Source organism: Anabrus simplex, chromosome 1, assembly GCF_040414725.1.
Source record: "Anabrus simplex isolate iqAnaSimp1 chromosome 1, ASM4041472v1, whole genome shotgun sequence".
In the NCBI taxonomy this organism is placed as follows: domain Eukaryota; kingdom Metazoa; phylum Arthropoda; class Insecta; order Orthoptera; family Tettigoniidae; genus Anabrus; species Anabrus simplex.
In genome coordinates this window covers 555,583,339-555,603,122 of record NC_090265.1, presented here as the reverse complement: position 1 = coordinate 555,603,122, position 19,784 = coordinate 555,583,339, and the positions used below count along the sequence as shown (strand labels likewise).

Sequence of the window (19,784 nt, the reverse complement as noted above, 5' to 3'; positions counted from 1 at the left end):
TTCATTCAATGACACTGCAAAAGCATCATACATCATGATTTTTTTTTTTTCCCACAGTCAGAGAACTGCTTATTCATATTTTGGACTTGAATGCATTGTTTTCAGCAAACATTGCTGTCCAAGGAAACAGCTGAAGAATTCAAAATGGTTCAAGATGGAACTTAATTATATTTTGTAGGACTTTTAGTAGGATAATATTAAAATGCAGGATAGTTTTGAGATATTTGATATTTCACACAGACTGCAGGACATCTGGCCAGGCTACTGTAGAAATATACAAATGGTTCTATTTTGGAAGAACACAAAACACTTTATACCAAAAATAAGATTTTGGCATCACAAATAGAATTTTACACTCTACAAACCTATTTTGCTAGCATGTATATTTTATGAAAATATCAAAATATTAGCGTTTTAATACTTCTGCATCATTTATAATCAAAGCTAAAATGTTATATAGTATAAAATCTTGGTCATCTAAATATAAAATACACGTTAATATAATTCCATTATTAGCACAAACAAGGAAATTGCTGCATTCCTGTTCAGGATCACACATTTTGTCATGCTGTGGACAGCCTATGTAACAATGACAGATATGCAGCAATATTCTGATGTCTCAACTGATCATCCTACTACATTTCATTACAATCGATGCCTTTGATACATCTTGTTTCATTTGAAAATGCAGCAACAAAATACTATTATTAAGCAAGCATTATTTTATAGCAGAATGACTGTTATCACCAGTTTATGCTGGCAAAATTGATTATCCTTCCAAGTTTCATTGCACTCATTCTGGTCCATCCCCAACAGTTTCCTTGCAAGACCTACACAAAACAAAGATCCTGACAGGATTTTTTTTGGAGTAACTGTGTACAAGAATTTAAACAGACTGAGTACAAATCTTTCCCATGCAAGTGTGAATTTTCTCCATACTGTACTCATTTCATGTGAATGCTGGAATAGTACTTTATAAAGTCCTGTTCTCCTAACTTCATAAACAATCCAATTACCAGCTACAGTATATCTGTTTTCATCTCATGCATATTCCTTTTCCCATATACCCTCTGAATCTCCTTGAAATGAATTTCGATACACGTTTGGAACTCTTAAAACCTCCCTGAAATTCCTTGTACATCCATGTTAACTTAACTTTGATGATGTTGTATCAAGTGTATACAATAAAGTTACCTTTCAGTACTCTTAACTAAAATATTAACTTTCTTGTTATCCTCTCACTTCTGGGAACATTACTCTCCTTATATTACTTACTCGTACCGATTCACGACTTCTTTGTAGTTCACCCATCACGTACTTGGTATCTTCCTCCTCACTGTCACAGGCACGTTCATAGGGGCATGGACACTCCTTAAAGAAAAAGAAAGAAATCCATTTCCATTTGTTTTCAATAAAACAGAGACTAAAGAAATCTGCTTTTATATTTGTCAAATCTTTCCTCTGGATTTCCCTTCTTTTCCCCTAAGTGATGAGGAAGGTATCCCTCATGGTATTCCATATCATCACAAAGGAGACTAAAAGGGAACTTCAGGATTTACAGCTTGTCAGCTCAGCGTTTGGCTCATTTTTTTTTTTTTTTTTCATTTTATTAGAGCCAGCCATTTATAATTCTGTATTAATTTTTTTTTTCAACACTAATATCCTATAATTTCAGTTACTGGAATTCTTTCCTCTTCCTTTAAGGGGCATGTGCCCAGCCTCATTTTACCCATTTAAATATAATGTCTTCAAGATACAATTTTTCTTTTCCATTACATTATCTTAGCCAATATCACACCTAGTTTCAATTCCTTAGGCAGATTAAAAAAAAGAAGAAATAAAGTATATCATCATTTATTTCTTAAATTGGGAGTAATGTGACCCTCAAGGTTCAACATGCATTACATTTGTGAATTACATTTGTTCGTAACTTCAACAGAAATATAATTGAAATGTATAATGAAATCATGAATGCTAGTTATATAAATTACTGTGACAGTTGACAAACAATTTTGATGCTATCTAGTTTCCCAGCACTCATATGTCTTTTTCAGAACTACTGTTGTACAATGCTTTCTGTCCACAGTTCGAGAATACCAAATCAAAGTATTTTTGATGCATTTTACCTACCTGTTGGCGTTCCACCCTTCAACAAGATATTGGGCTCGTCAACAGCTAAATAAAAGCAAACGTTAAAGAACACAGAAGAGAATTTTACCTAGGATACAACTCTTACCATCTTAAATCTGCATACTACTAGTACCTTAGTCCTCCACATTAACTCTCAGATCAATTCCTCATTTGATTATTATGTTTATATTTTGTTCCAATTTCCTATTATTTTACTATTTATTATACCTGGAATATACTTTGATCTGGGTAACACTGTGTTTATTTAACAATTATCATCAAGGTTAAGATTTGGAACAGACAATGATAGGTCAAAGCTTTTGATGCGAGTCTCAAAGGCTGAGATGCAGGAGAATGAGAGATGGACAAGGGAAATCTGAGAGGAAAAATTGAGAAGAGGACAGCAGCAAAAGTGTATACTATATAAACAGTACCAGAGCGAGCAAGAATTTTAATTGGGTTAGAAGAGTTATGCAGTTGTGAAAAAGAAATGTGAATATTCACATGTTAAAACTGATTATGCACCAAAGTGCAAAGAAAGCTCTAATAACTTGGACAATCTGAGCTCCTTGATAAAGAGGAATTGAAAAGGGTACATCATATCTTAGATCATGAGAGGATACATGCTAATTTTGTCACTTTGATAACATAGCTGACATGCTGCACCGATTTCATAACACAGAAAGCTCTGATTTTACAACTGTTTTGAGTTTAAGCATGATGGTCTAGCACAGACATTCATGACTTAACACACATTGCTACAGAGATTGGTGTTACAAGTTTTAGTCATAATTTAAATGACAACTATATTGTAGTCCTTGAGATGGAATAAACATTCAAGAAGCATTTCAGTATCTTAATAACTGTCTTTAATTCCTTCTATAATTAACATTCATCCAATACTTTCTTTTTTTTTTTCATGAATGTTACTGGATTCGTTATCTACTTCCTACATCACTTCTGTCACAAGATGATTCAGAGCCATGTTCCGGTACCTTCCTGTAGTCCCTTCGATTTGTAACAGCAGAGTTGGTCCACCGGAAGCAAGTACCAGCTTCAGCATCACAGTCATATGGTGATCTATTGCAACAGCGCCGGCACAGTGCAGTCAAGATCACGAACGGGAAGGCCAAGAAGAAGATTAGGTTCAGACAGAATTCTCCTATTCTGAAAAAAATAAACACATTTCTGATATTAGGAATAGAATCAATTGATGAATGTCAACATGACTGCAGTAAATTTTGTTCTCCAGAAAGATAATACTCGGTACAACATGACTGACATAACAGTGTATTTCTATATAGTGTCAATAGTTACAATCTTTCTGGAAATGATGCCATGAACAGGAAAGAAAATATAAATGATCTTTTTTTGTCTTTGGCCTAATCATTGATGGGCATTCACTTACACATCTGATCAATGGTCATAAACAAGTATATTACAGTGTAACAGAAAAATTTAAAGGTCTTTAATAATTCAGAATGGCCATAATATGTCTCATAACTTTACTTTCAGCACAGCTAAAATATCATTATAAGCAAGTACCAATTCCCTGCATCATTGCTTTCTGATCTGTCTGATTTCATATGAGGAATTCTGAGAGGGTCAAAGTCAGAAGGTCAGTACCATAAGAATAAAGACTAAGAGATAACGTACAAATAAGCTTGACCACATTTCCAATGACAACCAATATGATCTATAACATACGATTTAGCTATGTTCAGCAGTTTATTTGGTTGCTCAAGGTTGTAGAATTGAATCCTGGCAGTGTCAGCTGACATAGAAGAGTGCTTAAATACAAGAAATGCATGTCACTACATTTACTGGCATGTTAAATAAATCCCTGTCAGAGCAATGTCTGGCAATGGCATCTCTTAACATCAATAGTTGAAAGAATGTGAAAGACATAGTACTGAATTGGTTTATGGTATCACCTAGTGGCAAAGAAATCTTTCAAGTTGATAACTTCTGAAAATTTACTTGAAATTATGATAACTTAATAACTTTAAGAGTAACAGATTAAATCTACAATCTTTCTGGAAATGATGCCATGAACAGGAAAGAAAATATGAATGATCTTCTTTTTTATTTTTCCAGCCGTTTCTCAGTTTTCTCAGGTAGGTACTGAATCAGACCACTTTTATGGCCAGATGCCTTTCCTGATATCAATTGTACGTACAGTATAGGGAAATATTCACTATTGCATATTTCTGTGAAGGTCTGTAGTAAGATGTGTTGTATGAGAATGAAGATGATTGTTGACAAAGACAAACACCGAATCCCCTAGCTAGAGGACTTAACCAAAGTCAAAATCTCTGGCCTGGTTGGGAAGTTGGGAATCAAACCTATGGCCTTCTAAACTGAAGGCTAGTATGCTGACATTTAATCCAAGGAGCCATTAATATATGAATAGTGCCTCACAAATATCCTTTATAAGAAGGTACAGACAACAAAATGCACCACAGGCCTTCTTGCCTGCCATCTGGAGACCTAAAGGTGAGGATTAATTCATCAGCGAAGAGTGCACTGCTTAACTGCTAATCTGTCGGATTCCAGCCAATGCAGGTAGAATATTTGAATTGAAATGTTAATTCCCTGTGATTTGTATTCCACATAAAACTAGAGGTCCCATGGCTATGATCATGTTTGCTTTCTTAAGTCAACTTCTTGACACAGGATCTGTTCTTATACAACGTGCGTTCCATAACTAATGTGACCAATTTTTTTCTGATGCAACTGTACACTGCAGCGTGTTCTAACCTGCTGGGCTAGATGGATGGGCATGTTAGCTTCAAACGCTCTTCATCTCATTCGGCAGCGAGCTGCCGGAGAGTCAGGACGTGCGTTTCCGTCAAGCCTGTTTTGAGTTCATGTAACACGGCACAATGGATCGTTCTGTAGAGCAATAGTACGCTATCAAATTGTGCGTTAAACTTGGGAAGTCCGCCATCGAAATGTTTCCATTACTTCAGCAGGCCTTTGGGATTGACTGCTTGTCCAAATCACAAGTTTTCCGATGGCACAAGTCGTTCATGGAGGGCCGAGAGGAGATCACCGAAGAACCTCGCAGTGGACGGCCATCAGCCTCATGAGTCGACGAAAATGTGACACGTGTGCGCGATTGTTTGAACTCTGACAGACGGCTGAGCCTTCAATTGATAGCACAAACTCTAAACATGGCAAAAACAACCATTTTCCACATTGTGACCGAAGATTTGAACATGAGAAAGGTGTGTGCCAAACTGGTCCCAAAAGTGTTGACCGACGAACAAAGGAACATGCGAGTGCTTCGGTGCCAAGAAATGTTGGAAATGTGTGAAAATGATCCTAATTTTCTTAACTCAGTTATCACTGGTGATGAGTCATGGATTTTTGAGTATGACCCTGAGACAAAAAGGCAGAGTTCAGAGTGGCACACCCCATCGTCGCCCCATCCCAAGAAGACACGCATGAGCAAGTCCAGGATCAAAACCATGCTCATTGTCTTCTTCGACGTCCGAGGCATTGTCCACCATGAATTCGTACCTACCGGGACTACAGTAAACTCAGCTTTCTACTTGGAAGTTCTCAAAAGACTGAAAAGGAGGGTCTTGTGCTGCCGAAGCGACATCCAGGACACGTGGAAAGTTCATCAAGACAATCCGCCGAGTCACAGCGCCTTCATTGTCAATGACTTCCTGGCCAGGACCAACACCCCATTGGTTCTCCAGCCTCCCTACAGTCCTGATCTGGCTCCCGCTGACTTTTATTTGTTTCCTCGGTTAAAAGGAGTCATGAAAGGAAAACATTGGGACACGATTGAAAGAATCCAGGCGCATGTTATATCAGCCCTAAAGGACATTCCGGAAAAGGCCTTCCAGGCATGGAAACACCACCTCCAGAAGTGTATTGACGCAAGAGGGTGCTATTTTGAAGATTTTTTATTATTTGTACGAATATATTCAATAAATGATTTTTTATGAATTTGGTTGCATTATTTATGGAACGCACCTTGTAATTTAGCTGAGAATTAACTTCATGAACAATTTGCTTGGGATTGATAGTAAGGTGATACCTCACCAATTGTTGCACAGTATTCCATGACCTTTCTTTGGCAGTTTTGCCAAGAAACCTCTTTCCTAGTCTTCTGGAATCTTTTTTTGTTCTCGCACCTTTACAAAAAGATGAAGTAGCTCAGCTGAAAGTGTAATAAATCATTTCAGAATTGGTATTATCAGTCCTGGGTGCTTTCCAATTCTTCATCTTTTCAGAGGCCACAATAATTTCCTCCTTAGTTGGCATTTTAATGTTGATTTTCAGGTCTGGCACTGCTGGCTCCTTGCTCTCTTCCTCTGATCCTTCATTCTCTCTGGCTATGTTTTAACAGATTCACAGAAAGCTCGCTCAATCTCTCTAGTTGTTCTTCTCCATTAAAACAGGGAAATATGTTGCTATTCTTACTCTCATAGGGCCTCCTCTCCATGACCACCTCAGAGAGTATTTTCAAGTAGCTGACTCCCATGGCGTACTCTGCTTTGAGGGCTTTATCCTCTACCCACTGCTGCTTGGCTTTCCTGACACTCCTCTGCACCTCCATATATTGTTCATTGTAGACGTTCTGTATATTTATTTTATGAATGTAGGATGCTAAATGGTTTATTTTGTCACCTATTCAATACATATAAATTGTGCATTTAGGAATTTATTATTAATTCCGCTTGAGACATGTTTCGCCCTTCATTGAGGGCATCATCAGTCAAATTACCTCCTCAAGGCAAAAATCAGGTACCTGATTAGTATTTAACATGCACAAATGAATACACATATACTTAAACTTTAATATAATGATTGTATTATAGTCTTAAGGACTTTAATAGTATTGAATAGGTGGTTTTCAATAAATTAATTGTTAAACATTTAATACATATGAGTACTGACGAAATGTCATAACATGAGGAAAATTGCGACCCATTGGGTTCCACATCAACTCAATGACATACAGAAATGGCACCAGTATACACTGGCAGGCATGCACCTGGACAGATACCGCAACGAATGAGACACATTTGTGCAGTGTACTGTCACCACTGATGAGACTTGGGCACGAGCCTACGTGTCTGAATTAAAACATTGATCGAATGAATGGCGTCACCCAGGTTCACCACATCCACAAAAATGTTGACAGGAACCCAGTCGGGTGAAACTTATGCTGAATGGAGCACATGACTACGAGCGAGTTATTCTTATGCATGCTTTGCCTGAGGGAAAAATCGTCAACAGCGACTACTATTGCCGATTTTCTGTAGCGACATCTGCATCCTGCTATATGGTACAAACGTCCATGTTTTTTTTGCGAGACGATCGCGCTATCGTGTTGCATGACAACACACATTGTACTGACGCAAACAGTGTCAAGCACCTATTGCAACAGTGTCCGGCTCCGTGGCTAAATGGGTTCGTGTGCTGGCCTTTAGTCACAGGGGTCCCGTACTCTGCGCAGTAGGGCGTTCTGTCACTGCATCAACAGAGAACACCTTGTCAGTGGTCCCCAATGGCTTCCCAAAATTTGGCTAAAGGTAATGGACTTTGCAGGTGAGTAGATTGAAGGATTGTAATCAATTGTACTTGTTAGTTCATTAAATATTGCGTGCTATCAATATTTACTGCCCTCATAAGTCCAAAAATGAAACAATTTGACCTCAAAATGTATTACCAATAATAATAATAATAATTTCGTGTGGCTATTTCTAGCCGAGTGCAGCCCTTGTAAGGCAGACCCTCCGATGAGGGTGGGCGGCATCTGCCATTTGTAGGTAACTGCGTGTTATTGTGGTGGAGGATAGTGTTATATGTGGTGTGTGAATTGCAGGGATGTTGGGGACAGCACAAACACCCAGCCCCCGAGCCACTGGAATTAACCAATTAAGGTTAAAATCCCCGACCCGGCCAGGAATCGAACCCGGGACCCTCTGACCCGAAGGCCAGTATGCTGACCATTCAGCCAACGAGTCGGACATTACCACTAAAAAGCTACAATTAGAATGTGCACTAAGACTGGATCAGAAGTGACCTCTTACCTAAACTCAATATACTACATCAACTGAAATGCTACAGCTCAGACTCTGAAGGAGTTGGTTACAGGAAACCACAAATTCTTACTCTCAAAATAATGGAAGAGGAGCATACTAGTGCACCACATCCAGAAACCAGCCTCCTCCTCCTCCTCCTCCTGTTCATGCTATAGGGGAAAGGGGGAAAGGCAGAGGAGGAAAAACACAGATATCAGATGAGATGTTCCAATAACCTAGATATAAGATCTGGGTGCAAGAAAAATCTGTGTCATTAACAAGAAGAAGCCTCTTCTAGAACCTGGATTTTATGGACCACATATTAAAAATTATAATTTAAAAAGATATATGTAAATTTCTCTGCTACATGGAAAAACATAGAATCATGGATATGTTTTGGGGCTTAGTAGATAAGAGAGCGAGTATAGATTCTTTGGCTGTTCCCCTCTTAGTAGCCTCTTAGGTAGGGTTGCCACACGTCCTGAAAAAGCAGGATTGTCCTGAATTTGAGCATGTGCCCTGACATCCTGACTGAATTTTTAAAAATCCCTAAATGTCCTGAATTTTAAAAATCAGAGCAAATTATTTAAAATTTTGCTCAAATATTTTTGAAAGGGAATGGATTTTTTTTGGTTGGTCATTCTGAAGCAGAATCTGACGACATTACCTGATGTCATGGTAACAGGCTTGACCTACACTAACGCTATCAACTTCCAACCGGGAGCAGTGGGTTGAATGATGATGAAAATTATTTTGTATCCATGCGTTTAGTTTTTAAAGCAATGTAAATCCAGTGAGCAATATTCTGAATTGCTTAAATTGGCTCAGTCCTATTTCTTTTTACCTGGCCTTAATGCATGTGTGAATTTTTTTTTCTTTAATGAATTCACAATGGACAGATGACAGAAATAGACTGAAAGTAGAATCTGTTATATCAATATTATTGCTGCAATACAATTTTAAAGAAATATCTTGGCAGGTATTTCATGATTACATTTAAAACATTGATGAGTTGCTAAAAAGTAAGTCAAGTTCAGAAAAGTATGATTGGCAGCAGCATCAGGGTACTTCTGTGTCATTAATATCTTTAAGCAAAGGTAAATAAATACGGTTTTTAGTTTTCATTTATTCGTGTTATTGAGAAATGAGTAATTCTACGTTACTTAAAAATATATGTAAATAACATTGAATATTATATAATTTTGGAGTGGTCTGTAAAGTATGATAGGTGTTTCACATAAAGTACCGTATGTTTTCTTTTTATTTCTCTATTAGTTTTTTAACATTAACATCATATAAGAAGTGTGTATTTTGGTAACAGAATTAACCAAATACACTTGTTGGAACTATAGGAGCCGACTTTTGGTCTTGAGCATGGGGCAAGAATGAAAATATCAGATATTCTTACGGGAGAAAAACACAATTGCGTCCCTGTACCACTATATGTATAGGGGCAAGTGCTCCTATGGAGTCGGCACCTATAGTTGGAACTTATCGATGTTGGTCTCCTGAATTTCATCCAGAACCTTACGGCAGCCCTACTCTTACGGCATGCACGGGGTACAGATAAAGAATACTTCCTTTCACTCCACCCACACGGGAGATAAAAAGAGTTCAGATAAATCAAAATAAATAGTTTCCTCTTCCTTTTGCAGTGTTCCAAAATTTTAATTAATATTTTTCCATTAAAATTATTTGCCATTGCTTTGTTTACAGCTACTCTTTGGAGGTTTAATACATCTAACATCAACATTTTCCAAAAACACGTCTTTCTGTCCACCAAAATGGCATCGTTCTTACATCCATATGACGTATACTGGTTATCTGGTAATGGTATTGGGTTTATGTCAATGCAAAACTGTCAATGCTAAATTACTTATGCCAATTCCAGACAGACCCCCAGCCCAGAAACATATCCATGTTAAACATTAGGTATGTGACATGACTAACAAACCATTTGCACTACCTGTGTGTATTGCACAACATACACTATATCAAAATGACAGCATGCTGATGATAGTTAAGAGAGTCTACAGGTTCAATATCCCCCCATCTTTTAGGCACCTGTCCCAATGCTGAACAAATTTCTCTATACCTTCCTCAATAAAGCATCAGGAACCGTTTGATCAGAGGTGAAATGCTTACCCTTCAGGGCTTTTTTCAGCTGACCAAAGATATGACTGTCACAAGCTGAGAGATATTGGCTGGAAGGAGGATGATCCATAAGGCCCCAGCAGAAACAGCACCAACAATCGAATGTTGCTTAGGCAGTGTGTTAACACGTATTATTGTGGAGAACATGAACATTTTGTGACAGTTTTCCTGGGCACCTCCTTTGCAAAAGAACTGAATCATGCCATGTTGTATTTATTCGGACACCTACCAAGTGTCCCCCATTTCAGATATTTCATTTCTATACTGATAACCAATGTGAGTGTCGATGAAGTCGTAATGGACAAAGACTGCCTCGCTGGAGAGGAGATCCTTGCTGAGAGTACTCAGCAATCCCAAAATGCCACTATGAACCAAAGGCAAGGTTTACAAAACTGCAGAGCAGAATGATGGACCACAAAAATGGTGTATGATCAACCACAGCACATTAATGAGATTAAAATACTTAGATGGGCTGGAGGTGTCACCCGAATCAACAAGATCTGGAATGAATACATAAGAGGTTCCTTTAAAGTTACTCTAATTACAGAGAAACTCACAAGGAGGCATTCCCTACTCATCACCACCGAATTCGCTCAAATTCATAGGACATAGAAAGTACCCGAAGTGGGAACTCCAGATGGCCAAGCGTATAGAAAATAAAAATGTTGACACAGCTCTCGCACCATATAAGCCACTTACATTAGTACGCATGCTGGGCAGTAGTTGGCATAGCGGTAAGATCTCAGACTAGTAATTCGATGGTCGTGGGTTTGACTCCCCGCATGCCCCATTGATTCAAAGAGGTGATAGATGGCACCAGGTCAGAGCAGTACAGCGGGTGCAGAAGGATGTCCCATCCAGGAGATTACATGGCGCCTGTCACTGGTTTTGCTGTGTGAGACAACGCATTGTCATGTAACAAAATCACTTTGCCATGTCTTCTGGCCTTTCCAGTCGTCTTTTGATCAATGTGTGATTTAAAAAAAAATCAAGTTTGCCAACTTACCACTAGTGGAACTGTAGTACGAGGAGTCCTGACCCGTAATGAAATGGGAAAGGAAGAAATGCTTCAATGTTTCCTCTACTTATTGGACATGTGTCTCAAATTGACCATGTTCTGAACAGTTACACCAAACACCATATCATGCAGTGCTATGACCTCTGAGATGTCCCATTAATTATTTGCTGTGTTGCCAGCTCAGTCTATGTTTCAATTGAACAACCCTCATACATTGAAAATAGAATATAATGTTTGTATACGGAATCTTCTTCCCTTGTGGGTGAGAGCATATAATATGACCAAAGTATTACCTGCATATCATTAAATTTTACTCTCCAGGGGATTTCTATAAGGGAGCAAAGCAAAGCCATCTCCATACAGACCATAAAGGCCATTGAAGGAGTGAAAGGTACAAGCCTCCACTATCCACAACCTTGGCACTGAGAGAAATAGAGCAGTTAGCTCTATGGCTGGCCACCTATGCCCCCAGGAAAGAACCTGGTACTCATTTTTTGTATCAGCTGCAAGAATATTAGGGCTGTATGCACCTCCAGAAGTGTAAATTTTGTTTCTAAAATTTTTCAACTTCCTAAATGGGGAATTGAACCCATCTCCTTCTGAGTGAACCAAGTGTGCCTTTACCAGGTGCATGCATAAGTTTTTGCCAGTTTTTGTGGTAAAGAAAACACATAATTCTCAAGGGAAATTCATTTTTTACTTATTCAAAATATTGGCCATCGACTTTTAAATACTTCATCCATCTTTCAGGTAAGTTATGAATACCATACCAGAAAAAATGCTTGTCTTTTGCGGCAAACTTTTTGTGGAGTCATTTTCCAACTTCCTCGAAATTGCTGAACTGCTGCTCTGCGAGCACGTGCCCCATTGATGCAAAGAGGTGATAGATGGCGCCAGGTCGGAGCAGTACAGCGGGTGTGGAAGGATGTCCCATCCAGGCGATTTCATGGTGTCTTTCACTGATTTTGCTGTGTGAGACAGCGCATTGTCATGTAACAAAATCACTTTGCCATGTCTTCTGGCCCTTTCCAGTCATCTTTTGATCAATGTGTGATTTAAATGAATAATTTGTTGGCAATAGCGCTGTGTATTAATGGTTTCGCTGGGCTTCAAGAGTTCATAATACACAATACTGCTCTGGTCCCACCAGACACAAAGCACTGTCTTTCACATTGAAATCACCACATTTAAACTGTCAAAATGATGTTTCACATGTTCTAATTGATGGAGTGTGTTCACCATATGTTTCTACCAGCAAACGACGACTGTCCACAGCCTTTTTCTTTTGATTAAATAAGAAAAGCAATGCCTACTGCAAATGTTCCTTTTCAGGCACAAACGTCGACAACACAGACGCTACTAGTGGACTCAACTTGCGTGTGTTTGTAAGTTAATGTCAGATGAACAAACTGACGTATGTGTCAAATTCATACGTTGCAGACTGTTTGCTGGTGCCTTCTCTTAGTGAAACCATAAAAGACTTATGCATACACCTGGTACTGCCTAGGCTAGGCAGCCCCTCTACTTACAAGCATGCAGCACTGGTAACCTCAGGACTGCACTGGCTGAGTCCTTACATCGCAGTATCCAGACTTCTCACTTTGGTGCTGATGATCATTGTTTTAGGAGGAAATACAGAGTAATCATCCTCTTGTAACACTAATTAGATGAAAAATACAGGAGTGTCAGACAATATGAAGGATGAGGGTATTGGTGAAGGAAATGGAAGGGCCACAAACAGCATGAAAATGAGAGACTTTCTAGGCTTCGCACACCTTATACCATCTGAGTGAGAAGGAACAATAAATGACCAGTTGAGGTCGGATAGCAAAGATGAAAGTGAGGAGGCTGGCATAAGTAAGTGGAAGCACTGCCATACTAAGTTAAGATCCCCATGATCAACAACCCACGGTCACAAGTTGAGAGCACCTGAGGGTTCCCATTTTAGTCACCTCTTATGACAGGCTACCATGGATATTCTACTGTAGTATATTTCATATTTATGTCAAACAAGTTAAACAGAAGACTGTGTTAAGATTGGTCCCTTCATTCTCTACCTCACTTATATGCACTTTTCCCACACCATAATCTGAAAATCTGTCCCCACACAATCCAATCATACCAAAAACGCATTATACACCATAAACAGCTGTGCAGATATATGAAATGGTTCCACATATGAACAGTTAAACAACACTTATTATCTAGAGACAAACAGGACCATGAGTTGGATGTGCGGTTAGGGGTGCATAGCTGTGAGCTTGCATCCAGGAGATAGTGGGTTCGAACACCACCGTTGGCAGCCCTTAATTAAGGCTACAGATGCTTCCTTCCCACTCCTAGGCCTTCCCTATCCCATCGTCGCCATTAGACATATCTGTGTCAGTGCGTGTAAAACAAATTGTAAACAAGAATAGAGTGTATTCTGAAATGTTGTGAGTGAGGTTACCCAGTGAGTACTTTTGATCTCCAATGGCTTGTCAAGTAACACCTTAGACACAGAATGTTTAAAGTCAGAGAATATATGCCAGGAACTGATTGAGCCTTTTCATTCTTGTCTCCCAGAGTGCAAAATGGTGTCATCAGCAGACATCACAAAGCATTTTTAAGAAATGGAAAAGACTCTTGAAGATGTCCCTCCTGGGGTGATCAATTATGATGAAACTTGTCTTGCTGATTTTCCAGATTGGCACAAACTGTTCTTCAAGAGAGGCTGCAAATATCCTGAATGAGTGATGAATGAAGGCAAGTCTAATACATCTGTGATGTCCACAGTAACTGCTGATAGGACTATTTTACCACCTTATGTCATCTGTAAGGCTCAACATCTGTATGATTTATTGACAGGAGTGCCACGTGGAACTCATTACAACTAAAGCAAATTGAACTGGATAGATGGATACCGCTTTCTTGATCGGTTCAATAAGATAATTATACCACACTGTAGGGGCTTGGTTGGGAAGAAGGTGGTTATTGGAGACAACCTAAACTCCAAACCTGTGCAAAGAGAATGACATTTCTTTAGTATTTCTGTCTGCAAATTCAACACATAAGTCACAGCCTCAAGATTTGGCACTCTAGAGACCACTAAAGATTACCTGATGCCAAGTGATGGAGTCATGGAAACTGAAACAAATCTTTCAACAAGCAGATGTTTCCAAGATTGGAGTTAAAGGCAGTAAGTAGAAGATGATTATAGTGAAAGTTAAGAAGGAAATCATCGAGAAGTACAAACAAAGAATGCATGTGCCCGATATTGTAAGATTTTACACAAAAATCAACATCAACTATTTCCACAATATTAAAGAACTAAAGGGCCAGTAGCAGCCAGCCCTTAAGGACTCTTGGACAGTGTCCTTCCTAGAGAACGAAAAGGTTCTTTTATTTTCTCTCGACATTTGAAGTCAAATACTGGACTCAAATAATTGCTAAGAAAATTACATTTCACTGTAAAACTGTACATCCTCATCAATAAGAAAGACGGTTCGGCAATAAGTTATCAAACTTAGGTGACTGACTTTCAGCGTGCAGTTCACTGGTAAATGTTTTTAGGATGAAGATAAGGCATGGACTCTCGAGCTTCCATCTGAGGATATGGTGTTGGTGAGGGAGTTGAGATGTAAGGGGGAAGCGCGCTGGTGGATGGTTTTGAGGGGAGGATGCAGGAAGAGGCTTTCACGTGGGCAGAGTCTGTAACAGAGTAGTAGAAGATGTCCTCACAAACCCTTATTCGAGCATGCACAAGCCAAATCTCCATGGTTCCATACAATAACATTAAAGACTAATTTATGACCTTGTTTGCCCTATTATTTATACTTTAAGAAGAAAAATAATGAATAATTATATTGAACTGTAACATTTGAGACCAGAAATTTTTATTCAAATTGGGCATCTGGCTTGCATCCCGCATCTGTGAGGGTTGGCAGCAGTGAATTAGTTTGTTTTCACATGGAAGACTTGAATGAGTGGGGTGGTACTGGTCAGGAGCAAAGAAAGATTTGTGGGAAAAAGTGCTGTGGCTGACCCACCTGGAAGTCCACCGGCTGCCACTGGTCTGGATGTAGCAAAAGGAGTCATGAGAGTATTAAAGCAATGGCTACATGTTCTAGAAGATGTAGTAAAGTTGCTTCCCGTATATCAATACATATTTTTGGGTTCTGAGACTAATAATCTGAGTTTCAATTATTTCTTATGGCAAAATGTGCATTGATGTACAAGTACTTTGAACTGAAAGCATTTACAGAATGAATTATCCTCACAGTCCTAGGCTTTACTGTACTACGCTGTGTTGGCAAGTAATTCTTTACTGTCTGCTAAGTTTTGAAGATAAGTGATAATATATGCTGTCTTGTATCCTAATTTTCTGAATGCTAATATATTTCAATAAACACACAAGAACTTGTTCCAGCAATCTGAAGGAAAAAAAAAGAAAAAAAGTACTCAATACAGCGAAAAAAAACACCTAACCACAGACCTATGTATACGGTACTGAATAAGTTGGCTGTATGGTATGGACCATGCACCCATAAGCTTGCATTTGAGATATGGTGGCTTTGAACCACATGATTGGCAGCCCACAAGATGTTTTCCAACATTTCCCATTTTCACACCAAGACAAATGGTGGGGTTGTACCTAAGTTAGGCATAGTAGCTTCCTTCCTAGTCTTTTCCTATACCAGAGTCACCAAAATCCTATATGCAGTAGCACATGTAAAAAAAAAAAAAAAAAAAAAAAAAGCAGACAACTTTACCAACACAAATACAGAGAATCTCCCACATTTTACATTGGACTAATCAGTGGACATTTCATCACGAGGTACTTGAAATAACAATGAGCACTCAGATATATAACTGAATCTGCATTTGGCATCCATGTATTAGACACAGGATAAAAATACTCAAGCATAAAATACATAGACTTAGAACTGTAAATATGAAGTATTCATGTACTGTAACTCAGACACCAGCATTCTCAAAGAACAGACACAGTTCATATCAAATGCATTTTCAAACACATCATACAAAATTGTCTTGTAATCTACAATGCTGGTAAGTGACAAATGACAAGAATTCTGTTCTAGGAGTCAGTTGCTGAAGGCAGCCAAATATATTTGGTTCAAATTACTCCAGAAAAGTAACTTGTTTACCATAAAAACTGCAATTAAGTTGTTACTTTTCATAATTAACAAACAACTCAGTTCAATCAATAAGAGATTTTCTGAAAATCTGATCTACAGGGTGTTCTGAAAAAAATGTGTCAAAAAACTGGATGAGTGTAGTGACCTAAAAGAATGACATAGGATAGTTCACCTTTTCCTAGGTCCCAGCTGGGGCATTGTACTTTGTACTTCTTTACAAATCACTTGCTTAATTCCAGCAAATGCCCCTCATGTCCCCCTCCCAGGTCAGCAGAAAGGATTAATAGCCAGAGAAGTGAGTGACAGACTCATAACAACATAATGGCAGCAATCCTTGCTACCAGGTCTTTTCGCTTTAAATGGGCATCAAATACACAATACTCTTCATTGTGTCCCCAAAGGAAAAAGATCAAAAGGATCCAAGTCCAGAGATCGGGTAGTCAGGCAATGGGTCCTTCTCAACCTATCCACCTGTTATGGAATAAAGTAGTGAGGTATTGATGCACCAGCAGAGATTAGTGAGTTAGGTCCCCATTGGTCCGAAACCACATTTGCTGTCTTATTACAAGAGGCACATTTTGCATTAGTTCAGAGAGTATTTCCTTAAGAACTATCCTGTATATTTTATTGCCCAATCATTTTGGTACAGGTATCTTCTGATCAAGTAGTATCCAATAACACCCACCCACTCATTCACACAGAATTTGTACTGATTGTCATGTTCAACAGTAGCATGTGGATCCTTGTAACACCATATGTTACATTCCCTCCCAGGTCAACGTAAAACAACTGATGCAAAATCATGTTCATGCCTGCCTAGTGGCCGTTATCATAAAGGCATCAAGTCTACACAGTTAGACATTTGAGTCCCGTTCATCAAAAAATTTCACAATCAGACTGTTGGCTGGGAGGGTACAAGTGGTGGTGTTATACAATTTCTAATCACTACAGTGCAGGCCCAAAAATCCTGGATTCAATTCAAAACTTCCATAGTGTGCATATGGAGTGAGGGCATATGATAATACTGATGGTGATTCGTCCATTGGAGGGGGCTGTTAAGACTCAAGCATACCCCTTGGTGCTATTCAGCAGGAGTAAGCTATGTGCCAGCACCAGGTCTCACCCTGTCCCTTCCTACTAGCATATATAACATCACTTATTTCATCTAATTAACTTTCTGATGAGGTTGACATCAGGAAGGGTGGTTGTAAAAACACAATATGAAGATTCTTTTCACTTCATACCCGCCCCTGTACAGAAATGGAACAACAACAACAACAACAACAGCAGCAACGACAACAACAACAACAACAACAACAGCAGCAGCAGCAACAACATAAAAATCATGTTCATCTAATATACACTGCAAAAACACCTGAGTGAAATTTACATGACCAGGATAGTCATCAGGCTCCACAGCCTGCACCCATTGCTTATGGAGCGGATGGTCCTGTTTTTCATGAGAACCTCCTAAACAGTTAAACTGCTATATAGCATCCCATTCTCTTGCAATAGCTTGCATGCTAGGTGAGGCATTTTGTTCAATCATATCTAGCATAGCCTCCTCAAAGTGAACAGTACACACAACACGGGGATGTCCTCTGTCATGTACACTGGCCAGTAAAATGGAGCAAATATTTGGCACTCAAAATAGTAATATTAACACAGGGAAATACAGTATACATATATGCAACTTAAGATGAGATCACAAGGACAAAAGCAGAACAATCTCTCTGCATTTTATTTGTACTTCTCAGTGTTTTCCCTAGTACCTTTTTAATGGGCACACCACGCTGCCATTTTTACAGACCATCTGGCTAACATAACAAAGATGTGTGCTAGTTACATCATATTAATACATATTTGAGTCATTGGGTGCTCCAGATTAAAATTCAGACCTAAATACTGTAAAACTGATAATTTAAATGATAAATCTTAATTACTGTCAGCACATCAATTAAATCAGAATTTAAATATTTAACTTGACTATCACACAGTGTTGTGCACGAGTGGTGCCTGGATTGGTGTTGAATCACAAGCAAGCATTATTTCACATAACTTCACAAACCCAAGGGGTATAATAACAATGGCGTATGGCCTCCAGAGAGGCCTGGTGCAGGTTTTTTTCTAGTAGACAGCCTTTTAGGCGACCTGCATGTCTGTGAAGGTGAGGGCCCTACCTAGGATGATTTCTAATGTTGAATATGCCACACAAACCCAGCCCCCGAGCCATTGGAATTAACCAATTAAGGTTAAAATCCCCAACCCAGCCAGGAATCGAACCCGGGACCCTCTGAACAGAAGGCCAGTACGCTGACCATTCAGCCAATGAGGGTATTCCACAGTAACAGAGTGGTAAAACCCAGTGCTATGTGATTATGAATGAGGAGTAGAACACTAGAAGTTCAAAATACTCTGTTATGTCTTGTTCGGGATAATAACACTAAAATATTTCAATTTTGCTGTTAATGTTTACCTGTCGGATTTTACTGAGGGGAATACATTAAAATGTCATCATATTCCTTTTTTACGTAGTATTCCCCACCTGGCTATTTATCCCTGCCACCCAGCAGACAAAAATTTCTGGGGAGAACACTGCTTATTACCTTGGAATACACCCATTTCTCAAAGTTGTTGATAAAAAGGAACTGAATGTATGATAGTCTGGACATCATCTGAGATTGTTTCATCTCCTATAAAGACACTGAGCAGTCACTCCTCATGACCAGGCTGTGCTGCATATGAGATGAATGCCTGCCTTCTCCACCCAAGTATATTGCTCCTTGTTTATAATGGTGTCATACCAGTACCACAAACAATTGAATGACTGACCCACACAGCAATTCTGGCAAATAAGACACTACTAGCAACGTTATCTAGTGATCACTGAAATGTAGAGGCTCAACGAGAGAAAGTACAACGCTCCACATCGAGGATATGTAGATCCTAGGGAAAGTGATGCCAAACCGTGGAACCTTTTTTATTTCATTTATTTACATATCCACAATTGTCTGAATATTTTTGCGTGAACATTATCTGAACAATCTATATATAGACTGAATGATTCAATGCTAAGAACTTTTGTAATCAGTAAAGGGAGAACACACTCCACTAACAAATGTGTCAAGTAGAGAATTCACAATTCCCTAATAACGGTGAATGTATTACCTTTGTGGATTACTATGGACCATGTTTGGAATAGAACACAACTATTTCTGATCATAAAACAGCAGAGACGGTAGTAAAATTTCATGTACTTCAATACTGATGAAAAAATGTACAACTTTATTTCCATTT

General features: G+C 38.8%; 1 protein-coding gene across 1 annotated transcript in view; it reads right to left on the bottom strand.

The window, feature by feature from the left end:
* The window catches only part of LOC136869374 (hapless 2), a 216,952-nt gene that overhangs the window by 49,880 nt on the left and 147,288 nt on the right, over positions 1-19,784 (bottom strand). Inside the window, exons 9-10 of the mRNA XM_067144842.2 lie at positions 3,126-3,297; positions 1,282-1,371 (exon numbers count right to left, since the gene is read on the bottom strand). Coding sequence (XP_067000943.2) covers positions 1,282-1,371; positions 3,126-3,297 — 262 coding nt within the window. The remainder of the gene's footprint in view (positions 1-1,281; positions 1,372-3,125; positions 3,298-19,784) is intronic.